The 21,631-nt window shown below is 44.2% G+C and overlaps 1 protein-coding gene across 2 annotated transcripts in view; it reads right to left on the bottom strand.

Moving 5' to 3' along the window:
• The window catches only part of LOC126162696 (uncharacterized), a 173,419-nt gene that overhangs the window by 111,922 nt on the left and 39,866 nt on the right, over window positions 1–21,631 (bottom strand). For both annotated transcript variants that reach the window (XM_049919353.1, XM_049919359.1), the window contains exon 2: window positions 7,887–8,059. In XM_049919353.1, the coding sequence (XP_049775310.1) occupies window positions 7,887–8,059 (173 nt within the window). The remainder of the gene's footprint in view (window positions 1–7,886; window positions 8,060–21,631) is intronic.

Genomic DNA, 21,631 nt, shown 5'->3' with positions numbered 1-21,631 from the left:
GCTTGATTATTTAAAGTTTCGCTCTGGGCATTCGAAACTTCAGTCTGGATATTTAATTGTGAGTATAATGATTTTAATTTAAGACTGAGCATTTAAAGCTTCACTCTAGGTATTTAATTGAGAACTGAGAATTGAGAACTTAGAATTGCACTCTAAGCTTTGATTAATTTTACAGACTCAGCCCAGTCAGGTGTTTCTTTACTAACTCTCATAGCCATAGCTGGTTCTTGAGTGTCCTCAACTTCTTGTATATCGTCCATGTTATTATATGCTTTAGCTCTAGTAAGCATTTAAAACTTTAAATACTATAATTACACAATGAAAGTTCACTCAACAGCATGTACCACTTCGTACTAAAGTAATGAAGTTTTGTTTCACACTCACCCACCGTAGAAGTTTTGTTGCGTAGGTGAGCAGATGTAGAGGCAGGTCAGCACTGGTGAACAACAGCTGGTGTCAGAGGTTTTTTTTTTTGTTGTTGGGTTTAAGGGCGCTCAACTACTGAGGTCATTAGTGCCCAGTCACAGTTATTAGAGCACAGGGAATCTAGTAAAACTCAAGGGGAGGGGGGACACCAGAAAGGCTTGACAAAGATGCAGATAAAGTAAGTAAAAAGATGTCTTTGGACAAGCCAGTCAAAGTTATAAAACGCAGAACACAAGCACCTGCTCGAGCGTCATCAGCTAAAATATCCAGTAAAGTAGATGGCAGGGACAGGACAACACGAGATTGACTAAAGCGGGGACACGACAATAAAACATGGCGCACTGTTATTGCATGACCACAAGGGCACTGCGGGGCTGGGTCACCGGAGAGCAGGTATCGGTGGCTAAACCGGCAATGCCCAATCCGCAACCTGGTCAGAAGGACCTCCTCTCGCCGAGATGGTCGGGAGGAGGTTGTCCAAGCAGTTGGGAGCGGTTTTACTGCCCGGAGCTTGTTTCCTTGGAGGGATGACCAAGCATCCCACCACAACAACACAAGCCTCTTACAAACATCCCCACGAATGTCAGATGACAGGACACAATGGGAGGCTGGCCGAGGCAGGACTACTGCAGCCTTGGCCGCAGCATCCAAAGCCTCATTCCCAGGCACTCCTACATGTCCGGGAACCCACAGAAAGCGGACAGGAGAACCATTATCAGCGAAAGAATGGAGGGACTGCTGTATCTGTTGAACCAAGGGACGGACCGGATAAGGAGCTGCAAGGCTCTGAAGAGCACTGAGTGAGTCAGAGCAGAGTACATACGATGAATGGCGGTGGCGGCGGGCATACTGAACGGCCTGATGGAGAGCAAAAAGCTCGGCCGTAAAGCTGGAACATTGGTCGAGGAGCCGGTATTTAAAGGTGGCGGCCCCGACAACAAAGGCACAGCCGACACCATCGTCAGTTTTGGAGCCATTGGTGTAAATAAAGGTGTGACCAGCAAGTCGAGCACGAAGTTCGACAAACTGTGAGCAATACACTGCAGCCTGAGTACCCTCCTTTGGGAGTGAGCTGAGGTCGAGATAAATATGAACTGGAGCCTGGAGCCAAGGTGGTGTCGGGCTCTCACTCTCTCTGAAGGTGGTAGGGAGGGTGAAATCCAATTGTCGAAGCAGGCGACGGAAGCGGACTGCGGGGGGCAGCAGGGCAGACACATACAACCTGTACTGACGGTCGAGAGAATCGGTGAAGAAGGACTGGTAAGAGGGGTGGTCGGGCATAGACAACAGCCGGCAGGCATACCGACACAGCAGTACGTCGCGCCGGTAGGTCAATGGTAATTCGGCAGCTTCAGCATAAAGAGACTCTCGACAGGACTAGTGTAGAAGGCTCCGGTTGCAAGACGTAACCCCCTATGGTGGATGGAGTTGAGACGGCGTAAGAGGGATGGCCGAGCAGACTAGTAGACGAAGCTCCCATAATCCAGCTTCGATCGGACTATGGACCGATACAAGCGAAGCAGGACAGTGCGATCCGCTCCCCAAGATGAACCACTAAGAACTCTGAGGACATTAAGGGAACGTGTACAACGGGCCGCCAAATAAGAGACATGCGGAGACCAACACAGTTTCCTGTCCAACGTGAGCCCTAGAAACTTAGTTGTTTCCACGAATGGGAGAACAATGGGACCGAAATGTAAGGATGGCGGAAGGAACGCTTTATATCGCCAAAAGTTGATACAAACCGTCTTCTCTTCAGAGAACCGGAAGCCATTTGCCACGCTCCATGAGTATAGGCTGTCTAGACAACGCTGAAGGCAGCACTCCAGGAGGCATGTTCTCTGGGCACTGCAGTAGATCACAAAGTCATCGACAAAGAGAGAGCCTGAGACATTAGGTGGAATGCAATCCATAATTGGATTGATCGCGATGGCAAAAAGGGCTACGTTCTCCTGGAGGAAGACGTCTGACAATATGGAACCCACACGTACCCTAAACTTTCGATCCGTTAAAAAGGAATCAATAAAAAGGGGCAGGCGACCGCGTAGGCCCCACTTGTGCATAGTGCGGAGGATACCTCCTCTCCAACAGGTATCATAAGCCTTCTCCAAATCGAAGAACACGGCTACCGTTTGGCGCCTTCACAAAAAGTTGTTCATGATGAATGTTGACAAGGTCACAAGGTGGTCAACAGCGGAGCAGCGGCGACGAAAGCCGCATTGGACATTGGTGAGTAGCCGTTGAGATTCAAGAATCCAGATTAACCGAGAATTAACCATGCGCTCTATCACCTTACAGACACAGCTTGTAAGAGAAATGGGGCGGTAACTAGAAGGAAGGTGTCTATCCTTCCCGGGTTTGGGTATAGGAACAACGACGGCATCACGCCAACGCATGGGGACCTGACCTTCGGTCCAGACGCAATTGTAGGTACGAAGAAGGAAGCTTTTGCCTGCCGGAGAAAGGTGTGCCAGCATCTGAATGTGAATGGCATCTGGCCCCGGAGCAGAGGACTGGGACAGTGCAAGTGCATGTTCGAGTTCCCACATAGTAAAGGGGGCATTATAATTTTCCAGATTCAGCGAGTGGAAGGAAGGTCGCCGAGCCTCTTCTGCCTCTTTCCTGGGAAGGAAGGCAGGATGGTAATGGGTGGAGCTTGAAACCTCCGCGAAAAACCGGCCGAAGGCGTTGGAGATATCTACAGGATCAACAAGGACCTCATTACCTGAGGTCAGGCCAGGTACCGAGGAGTGGGCCTTAATGCCCGACAGCCGGCGCAGGCTATCCCAGACGACAGAATAGGGAGTAAAACTGTTAAAGGAGCTGGTGAAAGAGGCCCACCAAGCTTTTTTGCTGTCTTTGATGACTATGGCAACGCACTCAGCGTCGTTTGTATCCAATACAATTCGCCAACGTAGGATGGCGGCGAAAGGTGCGTAAAGCACTTCGTCTAGCACGGATAGCGTCTCTACAAGCCTCATTCCACCAGGGGACAGAAACGCGACGTGAAGAAGAGGCAGTACGAGGAATGGAACGTTCGGCAGCATTGATGATAACAGCCGTGAGGTATTCGACCTGACTGTCACAACTGAGAAAATCGTGGTCCGGAAAGGTTGCCAGGGAGGAGTAAAGACCCCAGTCGGCTTTTGGTATGTTCCAGCTAGAAGGACGTGGGGATTTGGTGTGGTGCAGGGGGCGAACGACACAGGGGAAGTGGTCGCTTGAATAGGTGTCAGAAAGGACATACCACTCGAACCAACGGGCAAGAGTGGTAGAACAGATCTAGAGGTCCAAGTGGGAGTAGGTATGAGTAGAGTCCGAGAGGAAAGTTGGGGTGCCAGGATTGAGACAGACAAGATTGAGATGGTTGAAGACATCCGCCAAGAGTGAGCCTCTTTGACAGGATGCAGGAGAGCCCCAAAGGGGATGATGAGCATTGAAGTCCCCGAACAATAAATACGGCGGAGGAAGCTGAACAATCAGGTGCATCATGTCAACCCGACTAACTGCGGATGACGATGGAGTGTAGATGGTACAAACGGAAAAAGTAAAAGCAGAAAGAGTAATACGGACAGCTATTGCTTGGAGTGGGGTGGTCAATGGTATGGGATGGTAACAGACATCATCCCGAACTAGCAACATGACCCGACCATGAGCTGGGATACCGTCCACAGGGGTGAGGTCATACCGCTCCGAGGTATAGTGGGTAAAGGCAATACGGTCAGTCAGGCGCAACTTGGTTTCCTGGAGACCAAGGATGAGCGGACAGTGCAGGCGGAGGAGCAGTTGTAATTCCTCCCAATTAGAGCGAATACCTCTCATGTTACAATGTAACAAGGCCATCGCTAGTCAAAGAAGAGGGGGAAAGAGACGGGGGAAGAGCTGGTCACCTCGATGGCCGCAGAGGGCCAGGTTTCGAGGGAACAACGCTACAACCGGCGGGAGGCAGATCCTGTTCCATCGAGTCATCACCAGCTGCGGCCGCTGTCCCTGGTGGTGTAGGAGGGGCAACATCATTTGCCGACGAGAGGCCAGCTGAGCGCCTGGCAGCAGAGCGTCCTGGCGAACTGAGGACGGCCGGGAGCAGCGACTCACGGGTGGAGCGTCAGACAAAATGCGCCGGGGTGGAGAGGGGGAGAGAGACTTCTTTGAGGCCTTCTTGGAAGTCCGAGGAGGCACAGGGATGGTGGGCTGGACCCGAAGGTGGTCCTCACGCGCGGGGTCCGTTTTGGAACGCCGGACCTCGGAAGCTGGGGTCGCGAACGTTTCCCCGATGGACGCCTGAGAAGAGGATCGCTTCTCAGGTGGCGGGGGGGAGGGGGAGGGGGAGGAGGAGGAGGAGGAGGAGGAGGAGGAGGAGGAGGGGTGGCCCCTGGGGCAGAGGGGGTGGGGGCCACGGGGGAGGAGGATTTGGAAGGGAGGGATTTGGGAGGCGGAGGGGGAGGAGGATTTGGAAGGAAGGGATTTGGGAGGCGGAGGCAGAGACCCCGGATGGGAGGAGGAGGCGGAGGGGGGATAGGATAGGGGTGAGGATACCGCAGAAGGAGTGGACGCAACTGAGGCAAACGAAGTGGTCAACGGCACGGGATGGAGGCGGTCATACTTCTTCCTGGCCTCAGAATAAGAGAGACGATCCAAAGTTTTGAGTTCTTGTATCTTCTTCTCCTTCTGATATGCGGGGCAGTGAGGATCTAGGCGAGTGGATGCCAGGACAATTAACGCACCTAGGTGGTGGGGTGCATGTATGTTCCTCACGAAGAGGACGTCCACAATCGCCACAAAGGGGCTCAGCCTCACACCGTGACGACATGTGCCCAAAGCGCAAACAGCAAAAGCAGCGCATAGGAGGCGGGACGTAAGGTCGCACGTCGCACCGGTAGCACATCACCTTTACCTTCTCCGGGAGAAAGTCCCCCTCGAATTCGAGGATAAAGGCCCCGGTGTTGATGCGACGGTCTTTGGGGCCGCGCTGGACTCGCCGGACGAAATGCATGCCTCGGCGCTCCAGGTTGGCCCTGAGCTCCTCATCAGATTGCAGCAGGAGGTCCCGATGGAAAATAACCCCCTGCGTCCTATTTAGTGCCAGATGCGGGACAATGGACACTGGGATGTCCCCGAGGCGGTCGCACGCCTGGAGCGCTGCCGACTGTGTGGCGGAGGTGGTCTTTATAAGAACGGACCCCGAACGCATCTTACTGAGAGCCTCGATTTCCCCGAAGATGTCTTCAATGTGCTGAACAAAGAACATGGGCTTGGAGGTGGCGAACGTCCCCCCATTGGTTCGAAAACAGACCAAATAGTGGGGGAAGTACTTCGCCCCAATCCAGCGGGCCTGTCCCTCCTCCCAGGGAGTGGCCAAGGAGGAAAGGGCAGGAGAACCAGAACTAGAGACAGTACCTTTCCTTTTGAAAGACTCTGCCGCAGAGCGACCTGATACGTGTTGACGTTTCATCTGCAAAATGTCCGCCCTGATACCACCCACTCCGACCAGGGGCTCTCCCCACGGGCGCCACCCAGCCTCAGCAAGGGCCACCTGGCAGGATGACCGTTGCCGAGAGTCCTGATGCCCCAAGGTGACTGGCATCTACTCCTTGGCCGACGTGGGGAGGTTGCAGCTCAGGTATCGGCAGTACGATCCCTGTGTTGTCAGGGGGCTACAACCTAGAGGGTACATGACGACCCCACCACAACGGGCTGGCTACCGTGCTGGATTTCGGGTGCCATGGAAAGTCCATCAGGATTGTAGGTGCAGATGGGGACGCACTATGGGCGTAACTTGTACAACCCATCAGGCGTTTAGGCCCAATTTGAGGAATAGTGGGTATGGTTACAACGCCAGTACAATGCTGAGTGCCAAGGTCTTAGTGCGCTGAGGACCAGTGGTACACCACGTAAGACGTCCTTCCCCAAAAGGCTCCTACTTCTGTAGAATTTTGAAAAATGGAGGTCAAACCCCAAAGGGGACCATCACATGGAAGGCCGAAACGGTTGAAACTCCTTTTAGTCGCCTCTTACGACAGGCAGGAATACTTTGGGCCTATTCTTACCCCGGACCCGCAGGGGGAGGTGTCAGATGTATGTTGGTTTCGGCATCTGCGTCCGCACCATGTGTGCGAGAGCTGTTTACTCCCCACATTAGATCATCTTGGTTGAAGTGTTTTACACAAATTTCTTCTTAGACAAATGTGTTGAAATCATCTTTGCTGTTCGATAGTTTTTGAATTTTTCATGTCTTCACTGTTTTTCATTCAACTTTTGCTTCACTGGATACTTTAACATATTCCAATGTCTCAGAGTAAACCCCTTGTGTTATGTTTGGTTGCTAGGGCAACACATAACTGCTTCTCTAGTCCTACCCCCTGTGACTTTTCCCAATGTAAGACTTGCCCTATCCACACTCCACCAGCCTTTTAACTGGCAAAACGTGTTCTATCAAAGGTAGAGCGACCTGTGGAATGACATGTCATATGCAACACTATTCCACCTTTTACATCAGCCTCCAATTTATCAGTTAGGATGAGTGGCTGTGTAGAGGATGTACACTGGCAATATGAAGTATCTTGTTGCAGTGCATGCTCTACAACATGCAGTCATGTTTCACAGCATGTGCCAACTGGATTCTTCCCCCATACACCAGTTTTTCAGAACTCTGCAGGTGAGAACTGGCATTACAAGGTGTTGTCCTTTCTTGCCACCCAACTGGTCTTAATTTATGTTAATTTCCTTGGTCTCAGCATTTATTTATAGGAGCTGTTGCTTTCTTCACACCCTTTTAGTTTCCTGTATCTTTCATTTTCTGACCATCTATTTCCCCCTTTCCCCCACCCACCTCAACCAAATACAATGCACTTATCTTTCCACTCTTATTAAATCTTCGGTAGTAATCTGTCTTATTATACTATATTCCACCTTTAAGCTCTCAGGTTTTCAAATCTTGTCCAGTGCAGTCCCCAACAGTCAGTCTTCCCTTATCATTCCACATGATAAGTTCTGGTCAACTTTTCTTAACTCTACCTCATTTCCTAAATCTCTCCAGCCATTTTCCTCCACACCTCTTCCTTCTCCTTCAATCATTCTGCCAAGAGGAGTCACCAGCTCAAAGCTTGCAAATTTAAATACCTTTATATATCTGTTATACTGCCATTGCTTGATGATTAGATTTATCTATCCAGTTTCACTACTTTGTTAGCTGGCAAGCACTTGTCATTGAACCATTATACATACATACATTCTTCCCAAACCCTTCTGTGTTTTAATAAGATTTCAATATTATTTGTACTTTTAATCTGATTGGATTTCACCAGCAAGACCATTTCTGTAAACCATCAGATGCAGTAACAACTATTTTCCTTCCGCTAAGTATACACTACTTACTGGCTAACAGTTACATTAGGTCAGCACTTAGTGAAGAATATACAATACCAATACATTTAAGCTTCCTGCTATGAGAAAGTTATTACCTCTCACACAACTGAAATCCAGCTGTTTTGCATAGGACTTTACACAATGGTTGGATGTTCCTGTTTGCTGTACTGAAGTAACACACTGGATATTCCACTCCTGAAGATATCAGTTGTGGGACAATATGTGTGGTGTTATCAGCATCATGTAAACTTTTAAGTACAGATGATACCTGTAAAATATTTCAGTCTATAACAACAACAACCACATCACCAAAAATAAAAAGTAATACGCTCAGATCCTTCCTACAGCTTAAAATATGTTAACTTTAGTGTTCATATAAAGGTAGAAAGAAAAAAAATTCCATTAAATTTTCACTAATTTCAAACACTTAAGCTAATGTTAATTTGTCAGTGCAGTAAGCAGTTGCTGAAAAAAGATGGTGTTCCAAAATAATAATCTAGGCAAAATGACAAGTTATATTCATGAGGCAAAATTTCAAAACTTTTAGAAAATTAACACCTTCTGGCAGTCCAGTACATATTTCATTAAAGTAAAAAAAACAGCAATGAACTTTCAGTATCATCCTACAACACTACATTAATCATTTAAAAATTGAATTTTTAACTTTGGAATCTTTTTTTTTTTACACCCTAAGCTTAGAGTACTAATTATTTGTGGCGAGAGTTAAAAACATGTTCCAGAGGCCTGTTCACAGGACTACAACCACTAATACTGATTCTCAGTATTTATTTCTTAATGAAACCTGTCCCAGAAAAGTAACTATTACTCGTGACCAAACACCATTTCAGTGGTAACCAACTTGCATTCTGAAAATATCTATAATGGGAAACCAAATTTGCACTTTTCTCTCTTGATATCCTGAAACTCACAGATTAAAGTTACAATACAGAAGCAGTATTTATTTATTCTTTTATTTATTTTTTATTTTTTATTTATTTGTTTATTCACTTTTGAGCATTTACTAGCAGCACTGCCAAAAAATTTTAAAGACAACTTTGTATTGAGGTAGTGTGTTAGAAAAATATTGTTACGTATTGTAATACACGCTATATACTAATATAACTGGACAGATAAAAATCTACTCACAAAGTGCTGGCAGGAGAAACACACAAAACTTACAGAAATGAGCAGGCTTTCAGAGCCAGTGGCCCCTCTTGGCAGAAGGCTTGAAGGAGAAAATAAAGAAAAAGAAGGATGTAGAAGGTCTAGCAAGGTTCAGGAAACAGAGTTACAGGAAAGTTGCCCAGAACACCAAATCAGGGAGATTTATAGAACAGCATGAGAAGGAAAGACTGCTTGTTGGGGACTGAGCTGGACAAGGTATCACTGCTATTGCCTGGAGAAATTTATATCGATGGTAGCTTGGTCATGTTCGTTCTGACCTGTGTATGTACAACACTAGATATAACAAATTTCATGCTTCCAACAAATCACTTAAAATTCCACTAGCAGACACCCAAGTGCATGGGAATGAAATTCTACAATAAACTCGATGTTAAAGATCTACTGAGCATGGAGATAAGTTCCTTGATGTGAAAACTACATCTACATCTACATTTATACTCCGCAAGCCACCCAACGGTGTGTGGCGGAGGGCACTTTACGTGCCACTGTCATTATCTCCCTTTCCTGTTCCAGTCGCGTATGGTGCGCGCTCTAATCTCTCTAATTTTACATTCGTGATCTCCTCGGGAGGTATAAGTAGGGGGAAGCAATATATTCGATACCTCATCCAGAAACGCACCCTCTCGAAACCTGGCGAGCAAGCTACACCGCGATGCAGAGCGCCTCTCTTGCAGGGTCTGCCACTTGAGTTTGTTAAACATCTCCGTAACGCTATCACGGTTACCAAATAACCCTGTGACGAAACGCGCCGCTCTTCTTTGGATCTTCTCTATCTCCTCCGTCGACCCGATCTGGTACGGATCCCACACTGATGAGCAATACTCAAGTATAGGTCGAACGAGTGTTTTGTAAGCCACCTCCTTTGTTGATGGACTACATTTTCTAAGGACTCTCCCAATGAATCTCAACCTGGTACCCGCCTTACCAACAATTAATTTTATATGATCATTCCACTTCAAATCGTTCCGCACGCATACTCCCAGATATTTTACAGAAGTAACTGCTACCAGTGTTTGTTCCGCTATCATATAATCATACAATAAAGGATCCTTCTTTCTATGTATTCGCAATACATTACATTTGTCTATGTTAAGGGTCAGTTGCCACTCCCTGCACCAAGTGCCTATCCGCTGCAATTTTCTAATGCTGCAACTTCTCTGTATACTACAGCATCATCCGCGAAAAGCCGCATGGAACTTCCGACACTATCTACTAGGTCATTTATATATATTGTGAAAAGCAATGGTCCCATAACACTCCCCTGTGGCACGCCAGAGGTAACTTTAACGTCTGTAGATGTCTCTCCATTGAGAACAACATGCTGTGTTCTGTTTGCTAAAAACTCTTCAATCCAGCCACACAGCTGGTCTGATATTCCGTAGGCTCTTACTTTGTTTATCAGGCGACAGTGCGGAACTGTATCGAACGCCTTCCGGAAGTCAAGGAAAATGGCATCTACCTGGGAGCCTGTATCTAATATTTTCTGGGTCTCATGAACAAATGAAGCGAGTTGGGTTTCACACGATCGCTGTTTCCGGAATCCATGTTGATTCCTACATAGTAGATTCTGAGTTTCCAAAAACGACATGATACTCGAGCAAAAGACATGTTCTAAAATTCTACAACAGATCGACGTCAGAGAGATAGGTCTATAGTTTTGCGCATCTGCTCGACGACCCTTCTTGAAGACTGGGACTACCTGTGCTCTTTTCCAATCATTTGGAATCGCTTGGTGGAAAAATGCTGCTACTAAGTTGAGGAATTCATTAATGATCATTTGAACAGTGTCACTATTTAATATCAGTGTTATGTATAATACTGTGTGTACCAAATAATACTTGGAGAAAAAATATAGGTAATAAGTGCTTGAGGAAAAAAACTTACTTATGTTACTGTGTTGAGCATAAACCTGTACTGATGAGATTACTCTGGGAAAATTATGTAACAGTTATATATCATAACCCAAATATTGATGTATCTCCTGTACAATACAGATCAGCTGATCTGTAATGTATTTTATGAGAAGAATAAAAGTGCAAATACTTTCCTATTTGGTCATGCCTTGATCAGTCTGGCACATGTTGAGCACATAACTGCTTTCAGGTTGGTAAGAATAACATTTCTTTGATTTTACTCATGATAAAAATTTGTACAACACAGTTAACACCACAGAGTAACAAAACTTATAGGTTGCTATGAGTGTAGTTATCAAATGTCACTTTCTTACGTTCTGCTGTTTGTCTTAGTTGCATACTGAATTTTGCATCTTGAATCATAAGAAGTTGTTTAAGTACTATAAAAAGTTAAAAGTTGACAGTGGTCTAATGTTTGAGACATTGTTCATTTTGGTCTTAACAGAGGTTGTTAGTGAAAGTAACTCAAAACCTTGTTATCCTACATGATGTAACTGCCATCTGTCAAATTACATCACAAAAAATTGCTTTTTTCAAGAAAGACTGTTTTGGTGTGAATGGTTTTCCATATTCAGGAAGTCTGAATAATTGATAAACTTAATGAACTGTGACCATTTAACATTTGTGCTACGTTTGCATTCAGCAGGCAAGGTTCAGACTTCTGGTGTAAGAGTCCTACATGTTCAAATTCAAATGGGTGATTATCAACAAGTTTTGCTTTATCATCTGCACATTGCACATTATGTGTAACATTGTTACTGCTGATGAGTTATGCCTTTAAGCTATTAAGGAAGTATGCACTAACTTTAAGAATGTCGATATTGTAGACATAAACAGATTGGTGTGAAGGTTCCATACAGTCCATGGACTTCATTTAAATACGCCAGGAAAGAAATTACTAGCCGAAAAAATATGTACTCGCATTTCGAAGAAGAGTGAAGAAAAAGTATAAGTGACAAACAAACGGAGATTAAGTAGTGCTTTATACGAGTTCCAAGCTGTGCCATCAGCCAAACGCAAATTACCAAGTCGTTTAAACTGATTAGGCAAGAAACAATCAATCAAGTCGTCAGCCAAACGAAAATTACGAAATGGTTTAAACCGAAGAGGACAGATGTGGATGAAGCAAAACTTATAAAAGCTCCTGAAGTTAACTCACCTGCTGATTACCACCAGCGAACAGAAGCCACACACAAGAAACATACAGAAAATTTTTTAGTGTAAGTGCTGTATTAGAAATGCCATTAGATAAAGAATCAGAAACCGTTTCAACCAAAGTTACTAAGTACCCATATTTTGCTATATTACACCATAACGTTCACTCACAAATAAAATTTCCATGTTGCAAGCACTATTCCAGTATGTGCTAAACATAGACATAATTTGCATTACTGAACATTGGCTACAAAATGACGAAGTAAAATTAACCTCAATCTCAGAATATATATTAGCAAGTCATTTTAGCTGATAGTTTTCCAAACATGGTGGCTCTGCTATATTTGTGAAAGAACAAATCAAGTTCTGTGATGTCAGTAAAATTATATTGACTCAATTGAAAAAGACTTTGAACTTTCCATTACCAAACTGCCAGAGCTTAATTTCATAGTTATTAACATATATAGAGCACCAAATGGAAACCTGTTAGTCTTCATGAATAAACTAGAGGTTCTGTTGAACAAGATCAGTACACTAAATATGAAGATAGTGCTTTGTGGGGATTTCAATATTGATTTTTCAAAAGACAGCAGCAGCAGAGATGCATTGATAAATATGACGAACACATTCAATATGACCCCCAAAATACACTGTCCAACAAGATTAACAGACTGCACAAATTCCATTATTGACCAAATATTCATCTCAGAAACAACTTACAGATTCACAAGCAGAGTACTGAGCATAGGTTATAGTGATCATGAGGCACGGCTGCTGTGTATAGAAATGCCAACAAGTAGTAGCAGTTCCGGAAAAGTAGTTGAAAAAAAGAACCTTTTCTGAAGATAACATTAGAATTTTTAATCTCTTACTGGCGAAGGAAAACTGGGAAAGCATCGCCACTCAGAACAATGTTGATAGCATGTATATGAGTTTTCAGAGCATCTTTCTTCACTATTTTAATGTAGCATTTCCTAAAGTAGTAAAAACAGTAAAACCTAACAATAATAAGCAATGGGTAACTAAAGGCATAAGAATTTCCAGTGAGAGAAACAGATTTCTGCAGTACTCTTGTAATGAATATAGAGTAATCCAAGAATTCGCAGATTATTCAAAAGCCTACAAAAGAATCTATGGTAGAGTAGTCAAAGAGGCAAAAATTATGTGGAATGACAATTTGATAAGAAACTCATCAAACAAAATGAGATCCACATGGAGAGTTATAAAGAAAGAAACTTTTAGTTCAGTGCCAAAGAAAAAGAATGTATCATTAACACTAGAAGGCTCAAAAGTCACAGACCCAAATTCAGTTGTGGAAAAATTCAATGAATACTTCACCTCACTAGCTGAAGACCTCGTTCAAGTACACTGTCAAGGACCAGTCCCAAGTTTCTCCAGCAAGTCAGTGACCTTCAATGCTTCTATGTATGTGTATGAAACGAACCCCAATGAAATTATAAGTAAAATTAAATCATTAAGCAATAAAATGTCAAGTGGTCTTGATGAAGTACCTGATTTCATATTAAAAGCATGCGCTCACCAAATAGCAAACCCCTTGGCAAAAATTTTCAACCTCTAGTGTATTCCCAGATATTTTTAAAATAGCAAAAGTTTCACCACTGCAAAAAAAATGTTCTTCTGAAAAAATATCAAACTACCGACCTGTGTCACAGTTAAGTTCCTTCTCAAAAATTCTAGAAAAACTCTTCTACGACAGGCTTTTAAGTTTCATAAATAAATATGCACCTCTTACAGTACAACAACATGGTTTTAGAAAGTCTAAATCTACACAGACAGCAATTTTCGAATTATTAGACTGCATTTTAAAATCCCTTGAGCAACATAAATTAGCTGCAGGTATTTTTCTAGATCTATCAAAAGCCTTCGATGTCCTGGACCATAACATTCTGATCGAAAAATTAGAAAGACAAGGAGTAAGAGGTGTAGCACATAGCTGGTTGTGTTCATACCTAATAAACCGCAGGCAGAAAGTATCACTTCAGTATGAATTCAACAAAATGAATAAAACAAGAAACTACTCCTTTCTTTCTAGGGAATTACCAATAAAATATGATGTACCACAGGGCTCAATCCTATGTCCACTACTCTTCTTGATTTATGTGAACAACTTAGTCGAATATGAGTCCCACAAAAACTATCCTGTTTGCTGATGACACCAGAATATTGCTCACTGGATCCAGTCCAGAAACTTTATGGTCCACAGCAGAAAGTTATATGAAAAGACTTTGAGTAGTTCACAAAAAACACTCATTATAAATACTGAAAAAACTGTCGATTTTCATTTAATTTCTCCAACTAATCAAATGTCTATTCAAGCCCAATTAAAAAATGATTCCCTAGAAAATGTTAAATGTCACAAAATTCTTGGGTCTTTGGGTTCAGCAGGACTTAAAGTGGGACACACATATAAATAACTTGTGTAGAAAACTATCATCTGTGTGCTATGGCCTAAGAATTTTAAGGGCTACAGCAAGCAAAACAACAGAACTGCAGGCATACTATGCACAGTTCCACTCACTAATCCAATATGGGATCATTTTCTGGGGATACTCAACTCACAGTGTAAAGGTTTTTAGAATGCAAAAAAGAGCTTTAAGAATAATTTGTGGCCTTAAAAAGATGGAGTCCTGTAAATCACATTTTCCTGTGCTTGGTGTTCTAAATGTTCCAAGTTTATTCATTTATGAAACTATCTTGTTCACTAGGGACTACCTCCTGAAAACAGGCAAAGTGCTACAGAACAAAAGTGTACACAACTACAGTACCAGAAGGGAATCAAATATACATAAAAAATATCACAGAACCACCACCTATCAGAGGAGCATAATTAACATTGGTGTAATGCTACACAATAAGATACCAAAGGAAATAAAAAATACTACTCATCCAATATTTAAAGTTAAACTAAAGGCATTTCTAATAAAGCACTGTTTCTATTGTCAGAATTTCTGAATAAGTAACAAAATTAATTGTAGTAGGTACCTAATTTTAATTGCTAATACTATGTATTATTGTAACTTACCTTTGACCTGTCCGATATCAATTGTACAATTTGTGCTATATGATAAAACTGGACCAATAAAAAATCAAATCAAATGGCGAAGTCCTAACAAGACATCTCCTTGATTGAAGGACATTGAGAACATATCTTTCATGTGATGGCACAAAGTGGATTATGGGCTACAAACTACTCTACGTGTGCCATCACATGAAGAATATCTGTTCTCTATGCCCTTCACTTAAGGAGATGTCTTGTTAGGACTTCGCCATTACTTTTTTAAATAGCGTAAAGGCGTAACTCATCAGCAGTAACAATGTTACACATAATGTGCAATGTGCAGATGATAAAGCAAAACTTGTTGATAATCACCCATTTGAATTTGAACATGTAGGACTCTTACACCAGAAGTCTGAACCTTGCCTGCTGAATGCAAACGTAGCACAAATGTTAAATGGTCACAGTTCATTAAGTTTATCAATTATTCAGACTTCCTGAATATGGAAAACCATTCACACCAAAACAGTCTTTCTTGAAAAAAGCAATTTTTTGTGATGTAATTTGACAGATGGCAGTTACATCATGTAGGATAACAAGGTTTTGAGTTACTTTCACTAACAACCTCTGTTAAGACCAAAATGAACAATGTCTCAAACATTAGACCACTGTCAACTTTTAACTTTTTATAGTACTTAAACAACTTCTTATGATTCAAGATGCAAAATTCAGTATGCAACTAAGACAAACAGCAGAACGTAAGAAAGTGACATTTGATAACTACACTCATAGCAACCTATAAGTTTTGTTACTCTGTGGTGTTAACTGTGTTGTACAAATTTTTATCATGAGTAAAATCAAAGAAATGTTATTCTTACCAACCTGAAAGCAGTTATGTGCTCAACATGTGCCAGACTGATCAAGGCATGACCAAATAGGAAAGTATTTGCACTTTTATTCTTCTCATAAAATACATTACAGATCAGCTGATCTGTATTGTACAGGAGATACATCAATATTTGGGTTATGATATATAACTGTTACATAATTTTCCCAGAGTAATCTCATCAGTACAGGTTTATGCTCAACACAGTAACATAAGTAAGTTTTTTTCCTCAAGCACTTATTACCTATATTTTTTCTCCAAGTATTATTTGGTACACACACACATAACACTGATATTAAATAGTGACACTGTTCAAATGATCATTAATGAATTCCTCAACTTAGTAGCAGCATTTTTCCACCAAGCGAGCATGTAGTTTTCACATCAAGGAACTTATCTCCATGCTCAGTAGATCTTTAACATCGAGTTTATTGTAGAATTTCATTCCCATGCACTTGGGTGTCTGCTAGTGGAATTTTAAGTGATTTGTTGGAAGCATGAAATTTGTTATATCTAGTGTTGTACATACACAGGTCAGAACGAACATGACCAAGCTACCATCGATATAAACTCATCCAGGCAATAGCAGCAACACCTGGTGAGGAATGACTGCTAGTCAGACACACGCATGGTACATGTAGTATCAGTGAGCATGCTGTCTGTGTGTAGAATCGCAAAGGCACACAATCTGAGTTTGACTGTGTATATTATGATGGTCTGGCACTAGCATTTCTGAAATGGCATGGGTTTGTCGAGTGTTCGAGGAATGCTGTTTGTTTTGTTTTGCTTTGCTTTAGGGCACAAAAAACAACTGGGGTCAGACACACCCAAGTCAAAACTATAGAACATGAATTTAAAACGACTATACATCAGTCAAAAATTGATGTAAGAGAGGACAGCTGCACGTGGAGAAAGGGTTAAAAAAGACCATACAGAAACAAAGACCCTAAACTAAAAATAAAATAGCCTTTGTCATATTGCTTTGGTGAATAAAAAGTAAAAAGATCAAGAGCCCTCACATCATTTGATAAAATGGCCAATAACTCAGACGACAAACCCAAGTGGGAATGTAAATGATTAAAAAATGGGCATTCTGTCAGGAATTGCCGGACAGTTAAAACTAAGGCACAATGTGTATAAAGTGGTGGGGTAGCACCACTTATCGAATGACGACGGTAAGGCTGAGCAGAGGACAACTGAAAAGGCTGTGTTGGCAGATGTACTCCATGGCCTGATACAGGGTGAAGAGCTCAGCTGTAAATACTCAGCAGTGTGCTGGAAGCTGATATCAAATGTGAAAGGTACCAATGATGAAGGCACACACAACCCCATAGGCAGTCAGAACCATCAGTGTACAAAAAAGTAGCATCACAATGTTCCATGCAAAGGTCATGAAACAGAAGACGATAGAGCGATGCTGGAGTAGTGTCCTTAGAAAGCGAATGAGGGCCAAAGTTAATATGGACCGCTTCATGATGCAGGTAGTGTGAAGTTAAGCTGATGGAGCAAATGCCATAAGTGGACTCTAGGAGGTAACAAAAGAGGGACACACCCCATACTGGCAATCAAAGCAGTCATCTACGGAGGCATATGATGGGAAGCCACACATGGCAGACAAACGGCATGCGTACGTGCTAAGGACAAAGTCACAGCAGCAGGACAGTGGTAGTTCAGCAGCTTCAGCACACAGACACTCAACCAGGCTAGTGTAAAAGGCACCAGTGGCCCAACAGATACCACAATGGTGGATAGTGTTGAGACGGCATAAGAGAGGGACCTGCAGATGCATAAACAAAGCACCCATAGACTAGTTTCGAACACACGAGGGAGTGGTATGAAGGGATGAGGGTGGTTCGATCAGCACCCCAGGAAGTACCATTGAGGACACGTAGGACATTGAGGGATCGGGTACAGCGGGCTGCCGGGTAAGAGACATAGGACGACCAAGAGAGTTCCCTATCAAGCATGACACCCAGGAATTTCGTAGTCTCAAAAAACAGAAGGGCAACAGGCCGAAGATGTAAAGATGGTGGTTGGTTGGTTAAAAAAGGGGAAGGGACCAAACTGTTAGGTCATTGACCCCTTATTCTGATTAAAATAATTCCACAAGGGTGAGAGTGAAATAGTAGAGACATACAAAACACAGCTGGAAGAAAAGAGAAAACCACAATAATAACAAAATAGCAACAACGCACCCTAAAAGCACTAAGGTGGAGGACACGGGGACAAAGGACATGTGCTTAAACTTAGATCAAGTGATAAAACCCACCCTCATGAATAAAACTTAAAATTAAAGCTGCTGTTGAGGGATTGTCGCCCAATACCAAAGGTAAGGTGCTGGGAAACTTAAAAGTCCACTGCAGAGTGGCTAAAAGTGCGCAGTCTAGCAAGAGCTGGACAGCCGTCATTTGTGAGCTGCAGCGACACCGAAGTAGGTCCTCGCAAAGGAGTAGGTAACCATGCGTTAACCATGTATGGCCAATGCAGAGCTGGCAGGGGACAACTGATTTCCTGTGAGGACCACATGGAAGACTTCCACACATTTGCAGTCTTGTTAATGACATGCAGTTTTTGTGCATACTGTTATACCATTCCGGCTCCCAAAGCTGAAAAACCCTGCAGCATAAGACAGAACTCAAGTCAGTTTTGTAGATGCCCATTTCCAGAAGCGGTTTCAGCATAGCCTGTTTGGCCAGCCTGTTGGCAAGTTCATTGCCTGGGATTCCAACGCGTCCTGGGGTCCGCACAAACACCACTGAATGACAGGACCATTCCAGGGCGTAGATGGACTCCTGAATGGGTGCTACCAAAGGATGACAAGGGCAGCATTGGTCGATAGCTTGTAGGCTGCTGAAGGAGTCAGTACACAGGAGAAATGACTCGCCAGGGCATGACCAGATGTGCTCAAAAGCACAAGTATAGCTGCCAGCTCTGCAGTGAAAACACTGCAACCGTCTGGCATGGAATGCAGTTCAATACGTCCTCCATGAACATACGCAAGGCCTACGTGACCATCAGCCATTGAGCTGTCTGTGTAAACAACTTCATGGCCCCAGTACATATCAAGAATCGAGAGGAAGTGATAGTGGAGTACCACAGGGCTAATAGAGTCCTTAGGGTCATGCAAAAGGTCCAGAAGAATCTGCAGCCTAGGCGTACACCATGGAGGTGTACGTAAATGGACTTCAAGGAGGGGTGATAATGGGAAATACTCTAGTTCATACAGAAGGGACCAGACACGAACAGAAATTTTAAGCCCTGACCTGGGATGCCGATGCGGGAGAGGAACCGCTGTGGTTGCAAAAACCATACGCTAATTCGGATGCGCAGGAGAAGTACAAATATGTGCAATGTAACTGGCGAGCAGTTGTGCACGCCTAACCTTCAATGGAGGGACTCCAGCCTCGACCAGGACACTGGTCACCGGACTCATTCTAAAAGCTTCCGTCACTAGGCAAACACCGTAGTGGTGCACTGGGCCAACTGAACGCTGAGGGTGCCACCAAACTGTAAACCAGTCTCCAATAGTCAAGAGGGGATTGAACAAGGGCCCTACGCTGCTGCAGCCCTACACTTGTGTAGAGTGATCTGTACCCCAGTTGGTGTTTCTCAGGCAATGGAAGGCATTGAGGACTGCCAGCACTTCTGTTTAAACTTACGAACGTGAGGTAGCCAAGTCAAGCAGGCGTCGAAATCCAGTCCTAAGAATCGATATGTTTCCACCACAGTGAGAGGATCGTCATTAAGTTAAAGTTCCGGTTCTGGACGAACAGTGTGACACGGACAGAAATGCATGACATGACTTCGCAGCTGAAAACTGGAAGCCGTGGGCTAGAGCCCATGACTGCACCTTGTGAATGGCTCCCTGTAGGCGCTGCTCGGCAACACCAGCTCTGGAGGAGCAGTACAAAATGCATAAGTCATCTGCATACAGAGAAGAAGAGAGTCCTACAGCTGCTGCTAGACTTAATAGCCACTAAAGATAGAGACACAACACAGAGCCCTGCGGAACGCCATTCTCCTGAATGCGTGGGGAACTATGGTAGGCACCAATTTAGACATGGAAAGCATGGAGCGACATGAGGTTTCGAATAAAAATTGGGAGGGGGCCCCAGAGACCCCAGTCACACAATGTGGCATGGATATGATTACGCCAGGTCGTGGCTTATGCTTTACGTAAGTCAAAAAAGATGTCCACTAGATGTCTGGAAATGTTGTTCGGATGGCAGACTAGTTACACAAGATTATCAGCGATAGAGCGACCCAAGCGGAAGCTGCCCTGACATGGTGCCAGTAGGCCACGTGACTCCAGGACCCAACCTAACTGCCGACACACTATACATTAAAGCAGCTTACAAAGAAAGTTGGTGAGGCTGATGGGCCAGTAGCTATCCACATCAAGCAGGTTTTGACCGAGTTTGAGCACTGGAATAATAGTGCTCTCCCGCCATTGCGATAGAAAAACGCCATCGTACCAGACCCGGTGGAAGATCTTGAGATGTTGCTTGTAGTCCGATGAGAGATGTTTAATCATCTGACTGTAGATCCGATGTGGCCCAGGAGCTGTGTTGGGGCAATGTGCGAGGGCGCTGAGGAGCTCCCACTGTGTAAATGGGGCATTATAGAGTTCACTGTGGTGTATAGTGAACGAGAGGACTTTCCGTCAATTTGAGGGTGCGAAAAGCTGGGGGCCATTTCTCCGACGCAGAGGCTCGAGCTTAGTGCTCAGCAAAGGGCTTTGCCATCACATTTGCGTCAGTAGATAACACGCCATTGATGTTGATGCCAGGGACATCTGTTGGGGTCTGGTACCCAAAAAGACGGCTGATCTTTGTCCAGACTTGGAAAGGTGACGTATGGTACGCAATAGTCGACACCTACCTCTCCCAACACTCCTGTTACCGTCGTTTTATAAGCTGGCGAACGTGGGCACGGAGCCGCTTAAAGGCTATTAGGAGCTCTAAGGAAGGGTGCCGCTTATGTCACTGTAGAGCACGCCAACGCTCTTTAACTGCCTCAGCTACTTCCAGCGACCAGCAAGGGACTGTCTTTCGCTGGGGGGCACCGTAAAAAAATAGGGATCGCGTTTTCCGCCGCAGAAACGATCGTTGTAGTGACCTGCTCAACGGCAACATCGATGGCACCATGTGGGGGAGATTCAGCGGTGACAACAGGTGTGAAGGCTTCCCAGTCTGCTTTATTTAAAGCCCATCAGGACAGGGGTCCATGGGCATGACGCCAGGGGGAGTGACAGGAGGATAGTCACTACCACACAGGTAATCATGTGCTCTCCAGTTGATAGATGGGAGGCCAGACTGCAAACCGAGATATCAATGGCCGAAAACGTGCCACGTGCAACACTGAAATGTGTGGGGGCACCTGTATTTAAGAAGTAGAGGTCGAGTTGTGACAGCACGTTTTCTACCTCCCTCCCTCAGCCAGTAAGCATGGCGCCACCCCACAAGGGATTATCTGTTATAATTCCCCAAAAGTAGGAAAGGCTTAAGGAGTAGATCAATCAGAGCAGCCAATACATTCAAGGGTACTGCACCATCTAGGGGAAGATATACATTGCAGACTTATTTCCTGGGTCGCCGTTATCCTGACAGCTACACTTTCAGGGGGGGGGGGGGGGGGGGGTTTGAAGGGACACTATTATAGTCGCTATGGTTCCTGTAAGATTCC

Source organism: Schistocerca cancellata, chromosome 1 (genome assembly GCF_023864275.1).
Source record: "Schistocerca cancellata isolate TAMUIC-IGC-003103 chromosome 1, iqSchCanc2.1, whole genome shotgun sequence".
Taxonomy (NCBI): Eukaryota; Metazoa; Arthropoda; class Insecta; order Orthoptera; family Acrididae; genus Schistocerca; species Schistocerca cancellata.
This window is presented reverse-complemented; position numbering and strand designations above follow the sequence as displayed.